Source organism: Miniopterus schreibersii (assembly GCF_964146895.1).
Source record: "Miniopterus schreibersii genome assembly, chromosome: 13".
Lineage (NCBI taxonomy): Eukaryota > Metazoa > Chordata > Mammalia > Chiroptera > Miniopteridae > Miniopterus > Miniopterus schreibersii.
The window spans coordinates 13,831,972-13,852,067 of NC_138113.1; the positions used below are offsets into that span (position 1 = coordinate 13,831,972).

At 51.9% G+C, this 20,096-nt stretch overlaps 1 protein-coding gene across 3 annotated transcripts in view; it reads right to left on the reverse strand.

Annotated features, from left to right (window-relative positions):
- GALNT14 (polypeptide N-acetylgalactosaminyltransferase 14) overlaps nucleotides 1-20,096 on the reverse strand; it is a 157,623-nt gene that overhangs the window by 15,194 nt on the left and 122,333 nt on the right. For all 3 annotated transcript variants that reach the window (XM_081156610.1, XM_081156612.1, XM_081156611.1), the window contains exons 4-9: nucleotides 15,252-15,319; nucleotides 14,485-14,550; nucleotides 14,193-14,314; nucleotides 9,074-9,161; nucleotides 8,283-8,367; nucleotides 7,324-7,427 (exon numbers count right to left, since the gene is read on the reverse strand). In XM_081156610.1, coding sequence (XP_081012736.1) covers nucleotides 7,324-7,427; nucleotides 8,283-8,367; nucleotides 9,074-9,161; nucleotides 14,193-14,314; nucleotides 14,485-14,550; nucleotides 15,252-15,319 — 533 coding nt within the window. The remainder of the gene's footprint in view (nucleotides 1-7,323; nucleotides 7,428-8,282; nucleotides 8,368-9,073; nucleotides 9,162-14,192; nucleotides 14,315-14,484; nucleotides 14,551-15,251; nucleotides 15,320-20,096) is intronic.

The window sequence follows — 20,096 nt, forward strand, 5'->3', positions numbered from 1 at the left end:
CTGGTCTCCCAGCATCTTGACTCCAAGGCTCTGTCTCCCAGTGTCTTCCTGACTTTGCTTCCTCACCTGATCCCGTCGTTCACTGGACACTGAGGACTCAGCTCCCTCCCACAGCCCCAGCTCTGCTCAGCTCCTCGCCAGCTCCCAGTGGCTGCCTGGCGCTGTCGAGGTGCACTGGTCACCATCCGACGCAGAGTCTCCTCCCCCGTCGGCAGCCCCCACAGACTGCCTCCTCTCCTAGCCTCTAACCCCCCCCTTCCTCCTCCTTTCCCGTGCCTGCTGCTTTTGCCTAAATCTTCAGAGTATCTAAGTTCTGCACACATCGGCCATGGGAGGAAATGACCCCTTTGTTTACTTCTGGCTGGGCTTTGTTCAGTCCTCCCTCTGGGCAGCTTATCAGTCATCCCAAGGACCCCACTCATGGTTGTGATGCTCTCATTTCATGATGCAGAAGCAGTTCTGACAGGGCCCCTGACGGCGAGTAGCTGGGAGCCGAAGCACGTCCCCCGAACTCCAAAACTCATGCTCTGCCTGATCCCACCCTCCCTCAGTCCCAAGCACCCCCATCAGCCAATACAGCTGTGGACACAATGATATTGACTTCAACATGCTCACAAACAAGAGAGACAGATCTATAACCGCAGTCACATTCTAGCTCATCCACTCATTCCCCCAGTCCTGACAAACGTCCCTCTCAGGTCTCCTTTGGGCTAGCTGGTGCCGCCCAGAGGGTTCTGTGGCCTTCGGTGCATAAGAGCTCTTCTCCCCTGGAGGCCAGCCAGATTGTCCAAACTGAGCCAATCTGAGACACATGGCCCGATGTGCATTGCTGTGCTGCTGCTAGAGTCGAGGCCGTCTGGGGGAGCAGCGTGGAGTGGGCAGATTAGCATATGACTTACAGGTACAGTAGTGTGGAACGTTTAAAACCTAGGACATAGAGCTGCCCTTCCTTTATCTACTCCATTAACTTCAAGATAACAATGTCCATCCCCCCAGGACTGCAAGCCAGGCCCAGTGATGGGCAGATATCTGCTGAAGCCTTTGGGAAAGTCCTGCAACCCTGTGGCCCCGGGCAGTGGGGGCTGGGACACAGCGGGTGTGAAGAACAGGCCTTGTAAGCAAAGCCCAGACCCCACTCTCACATCTCCCATCCTGCAAAGTCATCACTTTCTTATGTGAAGGAAGGTGAACCAAAAGACAACGTAGGGAGTTTGTCGGGGTTCTCACTGAGTCAGCACCCGCAGGATCTCCCAGGCGATGAATGTCAGGCAGCCTCAAATCCGCTTTGAACTTCAGGCAGGAAAGGTGTAATTATTCTATCCTCATTGGGGACGGTTATCTTCTTATTTTCTTTAAACTTCTTTTTAAACTTAATTCTTTAAACTTTCTTTAAATTAATATTTGAGAGCAAACTGCCCTTCCCACCCTCCATTCTTACATCTTTCTTTCTATCTTCTCATCAACCCATCAGTGGCTTTGCCAGTGCTCAAAGGCCCCTACTTTCCCCCAGAACCAGCATCTACCTGGCAAGCAAGCCCATGATGGTGGACAGGAATTCAGGGGGCAGGGGACAGCTTTCTCCCTAGGAACTAAGCCACAGCTATTCATATGCCACTTCTGGTCAAGATTCTAATTTCATCATATAGCCTGGTTTCTAAGCAAAGGGGCATTAGACACGGGCTCCAGTGAACGCAGTGGGCTGTTTTGAATGCAGCCACCTCCACTGGAAACCCTGCAGCATTATCCAATCTACCTCTGGCCAGTTGACACCTGGTGAGAACTAAGGGAGCAGGGTGGACAGTGGTGGGCACAAAGAGACAAACACTCACTCGGCTGTTTTTACTCATAAGGCCACACATATAAAGGTGGTCACAGGGGCCTTTCAATAATCTTTCCATTCTCAGGGCCTCCTGGGCCAGAAATCTGTTATTATTTTTTAATGAATACATAGACTTGAGTAGAAATGATCTTACTGGTCCACAAAAGACAGCCCTAGATCTGTGAGCAAAATCGTGCTTCACACCATCTGGGACAATCAGGGCTGATCCGGGTCCCTGGCTGCTAAACAAGTAGTAACCTCAGTCGCACCACGGCCACCGAGGACCATACAACGACAAATGCCACAGTGGCACCTTTACATTTCCATGTTCTCAACGGAAAAGCATGGCCTCTAGGGTCTCACCTGGGCATGGGCCTTAGCCAGCAGCCCAGATACGGAACAGAGCAGAAACCTACTTCTGCTCTGCTCTCCACTGGGGACAAGGAGGACTTTCATCAGATTTAGGTGTTCTTCTCAGACAAGGCCATTTCTCTCCCCTTGAGCCACGAAGCATGGAGAGGGTGAGGCTGGAAGAGAAGGCTGGAGGGATAAACTACTCCAGCAGGTCCGATGCAATGCTCCTCTAACAAACATGGCTCGCACAGAGCCTGAAGGGGAGGAGGCACTGCAAGTTGTCTAATTAATCTTCCCAGCGGCACTATGAGGTGGCAGTGTGCTCATGTCCCATTGCTGCTGCAACAAATTACCACACTAACCCAGTGTGTGGGTTTGGTTGGGCCTCTACTGAGTCTCCCAAGGCCAATGTCAAGGTGTCAGAGGGATCCTGTTCCTTTCTGGGGCCCTGGAGAAGAAACAGCTTTCATGCTCATTCAGGCTGTTTGCTGATCTCAGTTCCTTGTGGTTGTGGGGCTCAGAGTCCCTCTTCCTCGCTGGCTATGGGCCAGGAGCCTCCCTACAGCCACAATGCCCCCTCCATCATCAACCCAGCAGTGGCCAAACCAGTCCCTCTTATGCTGCCAATGTCCCTGACTTCTTCTGTTCCATCTCTTCTGCCTCCAAATGAAGAAAGTTCTCTGCTTTTAAAGGCTCACATGATTAGACTGGGCCTCCTGGATAATCCAGGATCGTCTCCCAACTTCACATTTAATAGCCTAGATCACATCTGCAAAGTCCCTTTTGTTGTATAAGGTAAAATCCTGACAGGTTCTAGGTGACAAAATGCTTTCCTTGACCAAGCTTTGGTCAGCTCTCTTCTCTAGGAGCCGTGACCTTGGCCCCTGTCCTTGATGAGCCTACATTACCCAACTGTAGCAAGAATCCTGCTAAGCCAGTTGAGAATCCCCAACCCTTGATGTTCCCTCTTAGTAATTTCCACCACCCCCCTGCCCCCACCCCTTGGCTCAAAATCCCCACTTGCTCTTGTATTCAGAGTTGAGCCCCATCTCCCTCCCATATTGCCATAGTCTTGACCCCTACTGTGAAAGCCTTGAGTTAAGTCTTCCAAACCATTTTAACAAGACTCAGAGTCATTTTTTCTTTAACACAGGGATTAGGGGATGGACATCTTTTGGGGGAGGCCATTCTCTCTACCACAGAAAACACTGTCTCTACTCTAAAGACCTGGAAATAGGCTCAGTGAAGCAAGGTAACTATTCCAAAGACACACAGCCAGTAACGACTAGAGGATTCGAACTCAGGCCCATCCGATTTTGCTGCCCATGTTCATCCACACACAGGTGCCTGTGTGCCAAGCCTGGCATAGCCTGACGTCCTTGACTACCTTCTAGGGATGGGAGATGGTGGTAGCTCCTCTCTGGGCCTCACCTCATCTCTTTCCTCAGCACTGTCTTTTGTATCTACTACACTCTAGAAATCCCCCATTCTAAATCCAGAAGTCCCATGTTCACCCTTCATATATGTGCTAAGGCTCCTTTTTTTAAAGAAATGTGTATCACCCCACTCATACACACACACATACAGACACACATACACACACAATTTCTCACTGGGCAATAGCTTCCAGTGACAAAAAGCTAAATGTGAGATGCAGCTGGGAGTAGCTGTATCAGATATATTTCATGTCCTGTGTTATGCAAATTGGAGTTTAAGCATGCAATTTTAAGGCAAAGCGACTTCTGGGGGGAAAAAAGGCTAAAAGCCACATTTCACTAAAGCCTGCTTCTATGCTGAACTGCAGATGTAATTATCAAAACTATTCAGCTCATGTTGGAAACACTTTGTGGGAACAGGCACCAGGCTTGGGCTGGGGGAGTCCATGGGGGATGGGCTTTCCCATGGCAGCTGAGGCTGCTTCCAACAGACGCAAGTGAGAGGGGGAGGGCAGGGACAGTATGCCACTGAGGACCCTGGTGGTCACCCCGGCCAGAGCCTTTTCCAATAACCTCAAGGACTTTTGTGCTGTGAAATTTAGTCAATGCAAAATAGGCAAAGATGTCTGGAACACACAGAAATCCCATTTCTTGGAAAGGAAACACACCTGTACCTGCTGTTGTTAGTTTTCTCCATGGGCTCCATTTAATGCAATGAAACCTGTCTTACATGGAGCCTCATAGATGGGGCTCTGCTGACCTTCCCACCCTGAGTCCCCGTCCCAGTCTCTCAGTTTTGAACACACAGAGAGCAGTTTCCACCGTCTAGGCCTTGAGGATGAGAAGCTGGATGGATATTCTTGCTTTGCTCCAGGTTTAGTAGGAGGCAGGGCTAGTGCCTGGGTGAAGAGGAGAGCCAGGTGCTGGGGCACAGAGGAAGGGACCGCAGTGACAGAGAGGGCAGGGAAGGTGTCCGAGTCCTGGGGGAGTCTGCCCAGAGCTGTGTTCCTCAGCTTGGAAAAATGGGGCTAGGTTGTTGGAGTCTGGCCACGTCAAGGCAGAGCCTCTGGACTGAAGGCTGGAGTGGGGGGCAAGGCCAAGGAGGAACCCAGCTGAGGAGTGTGGGCCTCATCCTTAGGACAAGCAGCAGCCAGTTGGTGGCTGCCAGGCCTGGGATGTGGCAGAGACCTGCATTTCAGAGACAGCACTTTGGCAGGAGTGTGGGACGATGGCTTTGAGGGGAGTAGACTAGAGGTGAAGGACCATCCAGGAGAGCACTGGGAATGAAGAGGGGAATGGACGTGAACAATGGTGGTGGTGGGGGAGAAGATCTTCAGGACTTGGTGAGCTGGGGCATGGGGAGGCCCCTCTTGCCACACCCTGGCGTGGGACCTGCTTCACTCCGACACGCAGCCTCCTCCCCCCTCAGCACCGTCTCCCCTCTGCAGCTGCAGCATCACCCTCCAACCCCATCAAACCCCTGACCATCACCCCATCCTTCATGGACTCTTCCAAACTCCCGCCTTCATGTACTCAGGTGCCTATCTCTCCTCACCCACAGACCTGATGCCATCCACACGCTATACCCACCATCGCAAAAGCACTGCATTTCTCCACATATAAAAGGCCAAGAAAAAGAAATCCAAGGGCTGGCAGCCAGGTATAACACTGGAATGTGGGGAGGGGAGAAAACCAAGTGTTTCCTGTGCCAGTGCCTGCAGTGCTTTTTGTGATAGGTTATAAGATGTCCCTCCCACAGCTACGCAGAAGCCCCTCCCTGCTCCCCATTTGAATCAGGACTTGGTAATGCAGCTGACCTGGAACTCACTAGATGAGATTGCCACTTGATCTGAGCAGATGTGTCCACATTACTGTAAAGAGAAGGTACTGGTAGTTGGACCAGATGAGCCACCATTGAAAATAACGTGTTGTCTGAGTCCAAATGTGGCTGCCCCGTGGAAGAAGGAACATACGACACTCACTTCGTAAGGTTCAAAAGGGCAAAACGAGGCCCGACAGACAGAAGCTAGAGGGAGACGGGCTTTGCCTTAGAAGGCTTTTCTAGCACTTCAACACAAATTCTCAGCAACAGAACACGCTGAGTTGCGAGGCAGGGGCTGCAGCGCCGTAAGTAGCATCTGAGCAGAGGTTGGATGCCTGCTGTCTGTCCAAAGTGTCGCAGAAAGAATTCACGTGGTGGCTGGAAAGAAAGGCTAGAACACGACACTAAGGGTTGTGAGAGGTGCTGTGATCACCACAATATCGACCGGCTCTGCCCAGAAAGAGAGAAATCTCGCTCCATTGAGAACGCCAAAGGCGAACCTGGCTTCAAGTCCTCCTGGGCTGGTGCAGGCCGATCTGACCCCAAACCCGGACCAGAGGCCCCTTCACATTCCAGGACTGGGTCCCAGAGTGGGAGTCGGTTTGGTCGGGGGTGTTGGGGTTTTCTGCTTTGTTTGCCAAGCTTCCAATCTGGCCCCTGTACGGCAGGAGACAGACTTTCCTGATGGATTTCCCTGCACTGCCCAGTTTGGGAGAACAGATGCTGTGGGTCAGGCCAGCAGCCATAAATTCTGGGGAAATAACTCTTAGTGACTGAGGAAGAGACCATAAAACACTCTGGAGGCAGGGACAGGAGAAAACAATGGCAGAGGACAATGCACCAGATTACTGCTAAATGCCAGGATGAGCCCCATGCATCATTCCCCTGGCCTGCGCCCCTGCTCCGGGAGCCCGTGCCAAATAGTGCCGGTACCCAGGGAGGAGATGGGGCCCCAGCACTCGGGGGCTCTTCCTCCTCCTTTACTGTGGTTTATTCAACCCAGAGTTACCGAAGCCTCCTTCGTGGCAGACACAATGCTAAGCACTGGAGACAGCTGTGAACATACAGGCCCAAGTCCCTGCCCTTGAGCAGCTAACATTCTAGCCATCTTAGGTCTCACCTGCTGGAAGGGAGGGAAGCTAACAGTTCTTGTGCCCGTGTGGTGCCCGGATTTTTACAGATTTATCTCAATGGGCTTTCACAATGACCCCAAGAAGCATGCCCATGTTATTCTTTAAAGACATAAGGAAACTGGAGGGCCACTCAGGGTCATCAGCCAGATGGAACGGGTCTCTGACTGCTCTTTCTGCAAACAGCAGCCACGCACCACTGCAGCTGCACCCAGTCCTCTGCTAGCAGAGTTTTGGAACCTGTAACCCAGCCCCTCCACCCCCACCCCTTTCTCTGCCCTGCAAGATAAAGATGAGATGCCCCCAGAGTTTCTGTAGCAGTCACCCCAGACCCTCATTAACCTAGCGCTGAGTACTATATGCCGAGAGCAGCCAACAGATGTGATCCAGATGTTTCCAGGGTCACTGTCAATCCTGCTCTTCGTTCTCTCTCTCTCCAATCCCACTGCAACTCCAAATTCTCAAGTTCAGTGTTCCTAGCTCACGCCTGCCTCTGGCCCTTGGTGTTCCTCCTTGGTCTTCCTGGCTTTTGCATTCAACTTCCCCCTGAGGGTCTGCCTGGTCCTCAGCACCCCCTTGGTTCCGTGCAGCAATTCCCTGGTTACCTCCACCCTCCCAGCAACCTCTCCCTTCTCTGGTGCCCCACCTGGCCGTCCCCCAAAGGAGTAACAGTCCCTGTTCCCTGGCCCTCTTCCCAGGCACGTGTGGTCCAAGGACACAGATTCCCCACCCAGGCTCCAGGGTGCAGAGACAGTAACTCACCAAAGTTCTCCCCACCCCAGATGTCCATGTCCATGTCATACTTCCCCAGGTAATTGAACCAGGACTTGTCCATCACGAAGAGCCCTCCAGCTATGACTGGAGTCCTGTGCATAGAGAAAGAGAAGAGGGAGGATCGGTATGGGAGGGGGACCATCTGTCACATTCTTCTGCCCTAGCCGCCCAGAACTCAAGGCCATGTTCTTACTATTTCTGCCCCTTTTCAGGGAGGTCAATACATTTACCAACTTACCTAAAACACAAACCTGCTCCTGGGTTTTACCCTTTGATTATAAATCTCCTGACTTTGCAGACAGGCTAACTCACTCATCAGCACACCTCCCGTGGGGGCCCAGGACTCGCTCAGAAGCCAGGCAGCTCTGAGGGCCGGGGAGCTGCACTGGCCCCCCCCAGGCCCTGCCCAGCATGGCTCTCTGGGAGCTCACTGTTGGGAACAGGGGCAGTGGGCCGCTGACCAGGCAGAGAAGGGCTGGAGCAGCACCTATTAGCAGCACATCCATTTCTTGAGACTGGCCTCTTCTAGTCAGAGGCTCAAAGGGGACCATTTGGGACCCTCCCATGGTTAGCAGGAAATGCAAGTACATCATGGCATGTTTGTGGGTAGAAAACACTGGGCAACTCCCAGCACAGGTCTCCACCAGGCCCCCAACCCATTAACAGAAGTTTCCATGAGGACAGAAATCTCCTAAAATGAGGTTTCCTCCCTGTCTCAATTTTCTCATCTGTAAAATGGGGCACTGGACACTGTGACCTCTCTAGCTCCGAAGCTGAAAATGCTAAGAGCCTTTCCCTGACTCCCAGCAAAGGTGGCACTGGCAAAGGGCTGTCTTGGTCTCTGCCCAATGTTTTGAGCATCTAATGTTGCAACTCCCTATGCCACCAGACAGCGGGAAGGACCAGGTGGGAATGAACCAGCCCACCCCACCCTCGCCCTGACTTACCTAATGGGCTCAGCAGGGTCCAGGCGATGAGCCTTTTGTTCCGGGGAGAGCTGCTCCCATTGGAAGTGGAGGCTCCAGTCAAACCCTAAAACACAGCACCCAACTCAGTCAATTTGGTCTCTCAGATCTACTTGCAGAACTTGCTCATTCTGTCCCTGTTCTAGAAGTTCATGAATGTCCTGTTTCCCAGGGAAGCTGGTCCCAGGGATCTCGTCTCACCCTGGCTGAGCAGAAGCAGAGTCACCTCATTTCCCTTTCACAGATTCTCTTTCTCTACCCCTCCTGCCTCTGTGCCTGCTCAGCTGGCCAGCTAGGATTGAATGGGAGAGGGTAAAGGCTCAGATGTGACAGAGTGCACGGGGACAAGATGGACAGTTAGGGAATGTGGCCCCTGGCCGGCAGCCTCCGGAAGGTGGAAGCAGGAGGGGTGGAGGGGCTGAATCACCTAAAGTCAGTCTTGGGATGGAGGCAGCACTGGGCCTGGGCACAGAGCTGTGGTGGGCCTCAAGGAGAGGGTAATAGCCAATGCTGAGGTGCCATGCAGCCAGGGGGCCTTGCTTCCCTCACAGCCAGGCCCTGGAGTGAGCCCTGTGCTGGAGCAGAGCTCTGGGGGCTGGGAGCAACCTGCCCCTCCCCTGCGGTAAGGGCACAGTGAAGCTCCTGACATCACAGGATGCAGGGGGATGTTCCAGACAAGCCACAAGGAGGGAAGTTTTCCCGCTTTCCCTCTCACCAGCAACGACTACAAGAAACAGAAAGTCCTTCTGGGGAGAAGGCACCAGCGCACTTACCCCCTCTGAGCTCTGTGGCGGTCTCGATGTAGTTGAAGGCGTCCAGGTTGATGATATCGATCACGGGGCACACCACCCGTGTGTGGTCCTGCCAACAACAGACCTGTGCTCAGCATGAGGTAGGTGTGGCCAGAATCAGGGAGCTGGCAGGGCCTCCCCCTGGTAATGTCAAAGACTGGTTTTCGGGCCTTGACCAAACACTTTCCTCCCTGTGTCTCCATTTTCTCATCTGTAAAATGGGGCACTGGACACTGTGATCTCTCTAGGTCCGATGCCAAAATGCTAAGAGCCCTTCCCTGACTCCCTGCACAGTGGCCATCCAAGCCCTGCAGTGGAGGCTGGCTGGAGACACTGAGAAAGGGGACATCAGGAGGGGGCTGCAGAAACGCTTCACCAGCAGGGGCGCTCAGGAGGCAGAGGACACAGCTGGGAAGGTGACCTCAAGCCTGCAGCCCCAAGTAGCAGCCTTCTCTCATAGTGGGAACCTCTTAGAATTTCCAAATACTTACTTTCTATGCCTATGTTTCCAGGCAAGTTGATGAATAGTGTTTCCAGAGATTCCTAACTTCAGTTGTCGCCTGTGATATTCAAGAATCTATACTTCCAGCCCTGACCTCCCTCCTGGCTTCCAGACTCAGATCCAGTCTGGTCTGCCAGGAGCCACCTTCACATGGATTCCACACAGCCTTGTGATGGTGGCTTCATCACCTCTCCCCAAATGCGCTCCTTTCCCTCAGTTGGGTCCCTATTTCTGTCACAGAACCATCACATACCCCACTTCCTCCCCAGCACTAACTTAAGCAGCTTCATCTCTGCCCATAGACCAACACTGCTATTCTGAATGAGTCCTGCCTCCCCTTTATCCTCTCACACCTGGGTACTGCGGTGGACTCCTCACCCCATCGCACCCCTTCCCTTTCACTCCACAGGTGGCTGACAGTTTTCTCTGATATGCAAGTCTCACTCGCAGCGCAACAGCTAAAGACTTGAGTTGCCTGCAAGATAAGGTTCCAACTCCTTAGCTTGGCATCCAAGACCATCAAAAACAGGCCTGTATGGAGCTTTCCAGCCTCATTGCTTGCTCTGTCTATAGGCATGAAAGTCATCCAGAGGACATTTTCAAAATCTTCAAAACAAATTCACCACCTCCTGGGGCATCCAAGGCATTATATATATATATATATATTTTTTTTTTAAATGTTCCCTAATTCTGAGTGAACACCCCTGTACCTGGTGTGCAGGAGGGGAAGCCGGGCTCCCGTGGGCAGTGTGAACTAGCTGTGAACACAGAGAGTTGATAGCTACACAGAATCCAGCAGCAGAGGAGAACCAGGGCCACTTTTCCAATCCTCTGCCCCCATCGCCCCGGGTGGGCACAGGTGGGGATCTCTGCTTCTCCTTGCAGCCATTTAATTTCCTGGTTCAATCTCTCCTCCAAATGAGGCTGTCTTCTTATTTTAAGGTCAGATTCACCAAGTGCCTGCTTTTACATTCACAGATTTAATCTGGCCCTCAGCCTCCATGTGTGACTCATCCTGACAGTGACAAGGTGCCTCTGAAGCCAATTGGCCCTCCTGGGGAAAAAACGCTCATTTTCAAAGCACTGCTTCCACCTCTGGGATGTGCACAGATGCTTCCTTCATGGTCAACACAGTACCTGCCCAGCTGCCACAGTTCTCTGGGGCTCCTCGCAGGCCACGGTCATCATGCATCTGTGTGTGTACACACACACGTGGCCATCCACCCCAATATCTACACACAGACACACCTCTAAAGACATCCTGGTGATTTGAATTCTGAAGTGTTCTCAGGAGTTCAGAGACTGACCTTCTTCTGAGGGACTGATAAAACCCTCCATTTGCCTTTGCTTGCTGAGTTTTGGGGGCTCTGCAGCTTCACTAGGGCCTGTATAGATCTTCGTGCAATAAAGGATTAATCTTCCGCAAAGACATGCTTGGCCCTTACCCAGCTCCTACGTGTAAGCCCTTGGGATGTCCTGCCTGTGAGAGTATCTCTATTTGCTGGGAGCCTTGGGCTTCACCAGATAGTCTATGCTAACAATGTGATTTAGGATGAGGCCTTGGCCATGTGGTACCAACTCAACTTGACCTCTGGAGGTGCATGGACATCATAGGGGTGATAGCCATGTCTATGTCGCTGACCCACAATAAAAACCCCAGACACCTAGGCTCAGGTGGGCTTCCCTGTTTCTCAATACACTGCATGTTGCCACACATCCTCGCTGGGAAAAGCGAGTGCTGTCTGTATAAGACGACTGGGACAGGACAACTGGAAGTCTGAGCCTGGAACTCTCCCTATGCACCTCTTCCTGTTGCTAATTTTAATTTATATTCTTTCACTTTAATAAACAATAACCATGATGGTAACAGCTTTGTTAAGTTTCAAGTCTTTCTAGTGAATTACTGAACCTGAGGTGGTCTTAGGGACCCCCAAACCGCAATCTCATTTTTAAAAAACCTTTCTTTAATATTTGGAATGTGAAATGCAAAATAAAATGCTGGTTGCTTCCCTAGAAGCCACCCCTGGGCTCTCTACCCCCAGGGTAGGGACAGGCTCTGGTACACTCTCCCTATAAGTTCTAAGGGTTTCTGTCCCATTATTCCTGTCACAATTTGGCCACAGCATCTGCTTGGTGTCACAGAGACCAGATAGGCAATGAGAGATGTTTGGGGCTAAGTGCTTTGTGGAGCCATGACCTTATGAAGGGGCTGCAGGAGACTTTCTAAAAGACCCATCAAAGCCAGGACATTCTCTCTGAGTGACCCTGGCGGGGGCAGTCAGAATCTGCTCCACTGCTGTATCCCTCAGCCCCAGCTCAGAGGCTGGTGGGCAGCAGGTGTTCAACTGGTGTTGGCTACAAGAAGCCATCTATCAATTCCTGTTGAGGGCACTGTGTCAATGGCTGGCAGCAAAGCAGGTGGATCAATTACTGAGAAAGATGGCATCTCCCCATGTAGGCTCAGGGAGGGAGGGACTCTCTCTGTAAAGATACCCAGACTCATCACAAGTCCCAACCTGGGCTGTACCTTTATGTCTAAGTCCATGGGTAGGTCAAGCAGGCAGCTGGTGGAATCCCTGGCAGACCCAGAACAGTGCTTCTGTCTTCTCTCTTCCCCAACTCAAATCCAACCCCAAGCCCCACCCCTCTACTGGGAGCCAACGGCCATTGATTACCCCTGCAGTCTACCTCTCAGTTCTCCACCCATTCATATAATTAAAGCCACACTGTGAATGGGAAATCAAAAAACTCCTGGAGACTCATTCACTCATTTCAACCAGCATTACTGAGCACCTACTGGGGTTTAGGACCCGTGGCAGGTACACAGGTAGGACCTCACAGTCTAGGGAAGGCGGTGGACAGGTGAGGAGAGTTTTGTGATGAGGGAGAGGTGGGGGCAGGAGAGGATCCTCAAGGAGGTGATGCTGTGACAGGAGACCTGGGTTCCTATTTGGATTCTGCCATCTAAAATATAGGTGACCTCAAGCAAACCAGCACTCAGTGGGGAACTCTTTTTTCATCGATGAAGCGAGGACAAATCAGTATTTGCAAAACCGCCTGCCTTCCCAACAGGGCTCTTGGAAGAACAGCTGAGGAGAGCGTGTAGAAGGGTTTTGAAGCATAGACGAGCCATCATTTATATCAATTTACCAAATGCTACAGGATTGAAATTTCTTCAAAATCTTTTTTCTAGTAAAAAAATATATATAGATAAGGAAGGGAAAAAAAAGAAGCCTGTGTTTAAAAAAACCCCAACATGGTGCTTGTTTCAAGCATCACCACATAATTGAAGGGGAGAGAAGGGAAATCGAGATTTTCCATGTGGAAAACACCAGCCGAGGACAGCTTGACAGCTCAAGCCCAGCCTCTTTCTTATCTCTTTTCTATTTTTGAAAATCCCAAACCCCAATTACAGCTTAAAATTTCCACTTCCACTCACAAGATTTACTCTGAGACAAGACACATACAAAGACAAGTGGAAACACGAGCTGACACTCACCCACACTCCTTGTCCTGAAAAGGATGTCTCAGTGGAACCAGTCATCAAGATTCAAGGTCTGGCGACAAGCTCTGCAGAAGCAGAGCAAGGACCACTGTCCAAAGTTCGTCTGACCAACCCTCTGCCACAGTGGTGGAGACCGGGATCTTAGCCTGGGAGACTGAGCTCAATCTTGGGGCCAAATGACTCCCAGAGAAGGAACCCCCATTGGCCGGCAACACTCACAGGCAGGAAGGAGGGGATGAAGGCTTCCCCTGCCTGCAGGTAAGGTGGCGACCAATGCAGAAATGAGAGCATTTTTCAGAGGGGCTTCTGAGATGGACTCAGGCCCCGGGAACGAAAAGGGCCTGGCAGGTTGTCTGAGGAAAGCAAAGTCCCCTAAACACATCCTGCAGGGACATGTCAGCCTGGGCGATCCTATAGGTCAAACTCTGAGTTTCCACATGACCCAGCAATTCCAGCTCCTTGGTATGTGCCCTTAAAGAACTGGAAGCAGGAACTCAACAAAAACTTGTACACCAGTATTTGCAGCAGCACTAGTCACAATCGTGCAAAGAGGGAAACAACAGAAATGTCCATCAGCAGATGAACAGATAAACAAAAGGTGGTCTATACTGTGATGATGTGATATAATAAAAATATACATTTGGCCTTTGTTCCTGGGTCATCAAAAAGAGCTACTAAAACTCCTGTAACTTCCTGAGTGAATGGGGTGAGAGGAGCATCTTTTGTGCATGAGCTCCTTTCACCATACCCGAGTTTATGCTAATTAGGGGCTCTTGGAGGATGGGGGCTGGTTGTGGGTGATTAGAGGGCTAGAACTTTCACACCCCCACCCCTGCCCCCTCACCTCTCCCTCCAAGCTCCCCTACCCCACCTCAGGGAGGGGACAGACACTGGAAGGTTGAGTTCCATCACAAACAGGCCCTAGGCCTTGCTCCACTGCTGCTCTGCCTCAGTTTCCCCATCTATAAAATAGGGATAGCAATCTGCCCCATCCACTTCCCAGAGGGACTGGGGCATACGTGAAGTACTGAGCTTGGGAGAGCCTGAAGATAGTGGCGCATGGGATCCTCTGCCCCTCGGTCAGCCTCACTCACCTCTTTGACCCTGTGCAGCAGTGGCTGGAGCCAGTCTCTGTTCACCTCACAGTGGCTGTCGAGGAAAGTCAGCACATTGCCCTTGGCAAAATTAGCACCCCGGATCCGGGACCGGACCAGACCTGCAGTAGGGACAAATGGCCCAGTGGGTGTCCTGTCGCTCCATCTGCCAGCAGGCCCACGGAGGAACCACTTGGCATTCTCCCCACACATGGGACACACCCCCAAACAGGCACACACATGCCACCACCCTCCCCCACATGCCCAGGTCCCGCCAGCTGCACAGACCCACCTTGCCGCTGGTTATTGCGTAAGCATGTCACCTTGGGCAGCTTGACGAGCTCACTGCAGTCACCGGCTGCAAAGACAACAGGTTATGTGCAGTGAGCACCTGGGGATGGAGGTGAACCTGAAGAATAGGTAAGGCAGCCCCGCCGGCCGCCCCCACCACGACTAGGGCCCTGCCCTGACTCCGGGGTTCCTGTGGCCTTAGGAAGGGGCACACTGACCATGGCTGTCAAGACACAATGTGGCCCAGTCCATGCAAAGTGGCTCAAGGAGGCCTCTTTGGAACAGGTCAGTCATACAGTGGCTTCTGCGTACTTGCTGGAAAACACTTCCAGATGGGAATTCTGGCCATGGGGTCATTTCTCCTTTTCTCCAGATCATTCAAAGCATCAGGTAAGAGTCCTACTCATTTTAGTGGGGTCTGGAAAAAACTGCTGGGCAGCCAGAGAATGAATGAGACAAATTTTGGAGTTTCCTTTCAGACCATGGGCCAATACAGGGGACCCTATTAATGCATACACACACCAAGCCAGGCAAGAATCTACTAAGTTTACCTGCTTAGGTCGAAGACTCACAGCAGAGAACCCAAGAACTTGTTTTATAAAAGGAAGGTTTGTCTCCTTCTTGAGACCCACACGGACACTCACAGTCTCCCTACTATAAACCTAGGCTGTCCCCCCTCCCCAGAGAACCACAGGCTCGCCTCTGCCTGTCACTCAGGGGCTGGAACAGATGTCTGTGTCTGCAGAACAAGGGAGTGATGCCACTTACGGTCATTGCTGAAGTCATCCACTAATATGATTTCCTGGATCAGGCTCATAGGGGTGCGGTTCAGTACACTGAGAGACGGAAAGGTGAAGAGCATTATGACTTCTCATGGCAAATATACGTATTAAATGGAGTCTTAAATATACACCATTGCACTTGAGGAATAAAAACTCAGAGCAGCCAAAGGGGTTGTCCAGGCCCATGGCTCCCCTGTGACCTCTGGCACGGAACTCTGCTTCGTCTCAGCAAATGCCACCACCGCCCACATGGCACCAAGACAAGCACAGGAGTCATCCTCAACAACCCTCCTTCTCCCCGAAACCCCACACCAAATCAGTGACCGAGACTGGCCAGTTCGACTTGAAAATGTCACTCGAATCACTTTCACTCTTATAGCTGCTCCAGCCTCTTTAGTACCATTTATTACAGTAGCCGTGACCTGCCCAGGCCGTCTTCCTGCAGCCTCCAGAGACAGCTTTCTGAAGCACAGATCGGACCTCTGATTGTGTGACTTTCCTCGCTGATGAAAATAAGTAATTTGACAAAACCCCCTCAGTGGCTCCCCATCTCTCCACCCCAAACCCTCAGCGTGCTCTTCAAAGCCTGTGACTATCTGGAGCCAGCCTGCTCACGCTATCTGGAGACATTCTGCCCATTCCTAACCCAGAACCTGTTCGCCTACTGCTGCCAGGCCTCGAAATGCCTGTCCTCTGCCACAAGGACCAGTTCAAATGTCACTTCCTCTCCAACAGCTTCCCCATCCACTTAGTGAGAATTAATTGCTTCCTCCTCTGGGATCTCTCAGCAGTTTGTATCAGAAGCTTCCTGCGGCTTTCATTGCTGCCTGACTCTGAGGGCTGATTTTGCTGGCCCTGGTCATATCCCCAGGGACAGGTCATATCCTTGTCGTTACCTCTGCATTGCCAGAGTCCAGCACATCCCCTTGGCCCATAACCTCCCTCTCCAGGGATATTTAGTGCCCGCCTACTATGTACTTGGCAGTGGGTGTGTGATGGGAAACGAAGGAGACATGAGCTCTGCCTTCCAGAAGCTTGTGGTCTAGCAGCTACTTACACAAGTTGTGTAATCATGGGCTGGCTACTTGACTGTTCTGCGCAGTAAAGTAGCTCCATCTATAAAATGCGAATAATAATAGTAGTAGCTACTTCACAGGGCTGTTGGGAAAATTAAAGGGGAAAATGCATCTAAAGCATTTAGCAGGGTATGTGGCACGAAATGATGAAGCATGGTAGCAATTATTATTATCTTGTGCATCATGATGATTTTCTGAATTGACTTCATTTACTCTCCGGTGCTGTGGATCTATGTCCCCAGGGCAAGGCTGGGTTTCAGAGCTCACTCTGGGTGTCAGCCCGATTGAAGGGCTGGATCGGGCTCCCCCTGAAGGCACCCAAACTGTGTGGTCCCTCAGAAACATTCCCTGGCCGCTCTGACCACCGTGGGATGCCCAGAGCCACCCGTGTGTTGGGGAGAGGATTCAGATGGGTGCTGGCTGGGGCTCTGTGTGCGTCCCTCCTCTCAGGACCACTCAGAGCCCTGGTTCTGGTGAGCCACCTTACTAAGGAGGCAGCAGAGGCTCTACAGGAGCAGATCCTTGCCTGGAGCTACCTTTATTTATGAAGCCTTAATTCTCACCATGGCAACGGGTATCAGGCAGAGAGAGGAGCCCCAACACCAAGCCTTGAGCCTGCTGTTGGGAGGTGGGAACCAGGAGGGGTAGGAGGTGGTGGGAAGAGAGACCCTCACCACCTCACCGTGATCCTTGGAGAGAAAACACAGGCAAACTCAACAACCAGCCAGCCGCTGATCAGAGAGGGAGGGGGAGAGGGAGGCAGAAAGAAAGTGAAGAATACCCTCTAATGAGGTTTGATTACGGCAGCAGCTTCTGCATGCGATTCCCCAAATCCCTGCCGGCTCTTTGAAATTCAAGAGTTCTCTTCTGCGAACATCAAAAGGTAAATCGCGTGTGGCTCTGTGCTGGTTGAACTGAGAGATGATTAGCGAATAAAAAATGTCCAGAGTTTAAAAAAGAAAAAAAGAAAAAAAAGAAATCATCAGCAGTAAGTGCTAATTAGACCATTTCCTGGTAACACCTGGCTTGTTTTTGCTTCTCTAATCACAGCAATTGGAGTGATGGTGGGGGGCTTCTTAAAAGTGGCTCTGGGCTGGCAGGGCCCTGGCTGGGCAGGTGCTCTGGGCTCCTGGGGTGGCCAGTGAAGGAGAGAGGTCAGGGGGCCCTCCCTTCTGCACACCCCACCCCCATTCCCAGCACCCCACCCCTGGCTGCTCAGGTCCCCCTCCTTTGCTCTCATCACTTCTTGGCCAGCACGCCTCACCAGGCCCCTGGAGGGCAAAGCCAACCCTCCCTCCCCCAGGGCCCAGCTGAACATGTTTTCCCTGTTTCCGCCCCCGGGGCTGATCCATGCCCTTTCCGTATGCAGCCTCAGCACAGGAGTGAGTGCTCACCTCCCTGGCATATCCAGGTCACACTGTGCCTGGGAATTATTCTCTAACTGAGTCTCCTGCGCACAGTTCACATCTGTGCCAGAGGATGGCTGTGCAGGCAGTGTCTACGCTTTCCGTTTTCTGCCTGCTACCCTCACGGTGGAGCCCACGTGGAGCACCCGAGAGGCGGTGGGCCTGCGGTGTGGGCAGCGTGGGAGGCCAGGCGGCCTCCACCGCCGACTAGCTGTGCGATCCTGAGCAAGACACCGGCCGCCTTGCTTTCCATCTGTAATTACATTTTCCTTGTAAGGGCAGGCGATATTAATACTTGACCTACTTCACAGGCTTTTGTGCGTACAAAATGAGGAAATGTATTTGAAATTGCTGTGTGAACTCCACGGTCTATACGCAGGCAGAGTTTATCAAACGCTCCATAAATACCAGTTGAATGAAGACCTAAGGCTGGTTGAGAAGTTGACTTGTCCTGGAGCAGACTGGCTTGGGTGGAGGCACTGAAGCTGTCCGTCATCCATTCATCGGCTGGAGAGCTTCAGTTAGTACAGAACCCTCAGCACCACGGCTTCCTCCACTGCATGGAAGGTGCTTAGCACTGTGCCTGGTGCACAGCCACTGCTCTTGGAATCAGTATTGATAATCACGAGAATGGTTCTGAAAGTGTGATCCCAGAGCCAGTAGCATCAACATCACCTGGGGGACTCCAGACTTACTGAGCTAGGATATCTGGGCCCTCCAGGAGATCCTGACACCTGCCCAAGTTTGAGGCTGCATCAGAACACTGCTGCTTACCCATCGGAGGTGCATCACCCGTGGTCACCTGCACAGGCTCAACTGGTACCAGGTATTGTTTCAAGGCCTTTACATACCTGAGCTCATTCACTCTTCTTCCCAGCATGCAAAGTAGTTATTACCAGTAGTCCTTGTTTTGCAGAAAGGAAACTGAGGCAGAGAGGTGAAGGAGCTTACCCAGGGTCACACAGTTGGTAAGGGCAGGGCAGCCAAATCTGACCCCAGAGTTCAATTTCTTAACCACCTTAACCTGAGAAATTGCTCCTCTAAATCTAGGACTTTACAAAAAAGGAATAGTGAGGAGACTGAGAATGTGCAGTATCAATTGTGCAGGCTCCCGAATACCATGGGAGGCATAGAGCCAAAGGATGCCCCCAAAGGAAGGGACAACCCTGGGGTTTCACGTATTCACAGGGATCCACTGAAACACCAAAGATAAAGCACTTTGCGGGGCTTTTTCTCTCTCTCCTTAAGTGAAAAAGTCCCCTAATTCACCTAGGTTGTGATTCTCTCTCACTGACCCCCTCACTCACCCCGTTGTGCCTCTGCCTGGCTCTGAGGGCCCCCATGTGGGCCTTTCCAGGCCCCAGCCCTCCAGCTAACTCAGGAGCTCAGAGGGTCAGAGGGCTTGGCAAGTGTGAGGTGTGAGCAGAGAGTGAAGGCCTGGCCAAGTGCTGGGTAGGAGGGAGGAGAGCAACAGTCCCCCCTCAGTTCACCGAGCATCTTTCCCTTCTAAGGGCCTGGCAGCAGAGCCATCAGATTTCTAAAACATTAAAGATGAAAGACCTTAGAGAAGATCCTTTCATCAATGGTGAAGCGACAGGAAATGCTTCTCATTCGGTCCCCCTCTCAGTAACTGGTGACTTATTTGTGTGACAGGGCAGGGAGTGGAAGGAGGTACAGAATCCCAAGGCAATGATACCTGGCCATGGAAGATTCTAGAAATAACCTTCCTTGCCCCCACCCCTAAAATTCACTTCCATCCAGCCTGCTGATGATGTAGACACATGTCTGTTCACTCATGGCTTTCAGGCCCCCAACCTGCTGTTTTTGTGCCTTAGCCTTGGGCCTGAGCCAGGGACCTGGCTTATATCGGACGCTTCTGAGAGCCAGGACACGGGTCCATGAGCTCTCTCAGCAAAATGCCCAGCAATCTGGTGTGGAGGCTGGCAATTCATGGGCACCTTCTGATGGGCCCCAAGCCCCTCTCAGAGTGCAGGGCACCAGGACAGCAGAGACAGACCTCCAGGCCTGTGGACAGAGGTGCTGGGGCCACAGCTCTGGCTGCGCCCCACGTCCACACAGGAAGTCGGAAACCCTGGCCCCTGCGCTTCCTAGCCCATCGTGGCTCTTGTCCTCCATTCACCACGTGCACCCGAACTTCGGAGACTCTAACTGGGGCCCCAACTGAAGTGAGGAGTTCTTTAGACTAAATATGTTAACATGTTAATATTATCATAAAGTATCATTATCACTATTATGAAGAGATGGAGCAGCTGGAAGAGGAGAACTATGTCTCAGAGCTGAAAGGATGAGTTTGAGGGCAGCAGCTGAAGTGCCCCCAAGAACATAGAC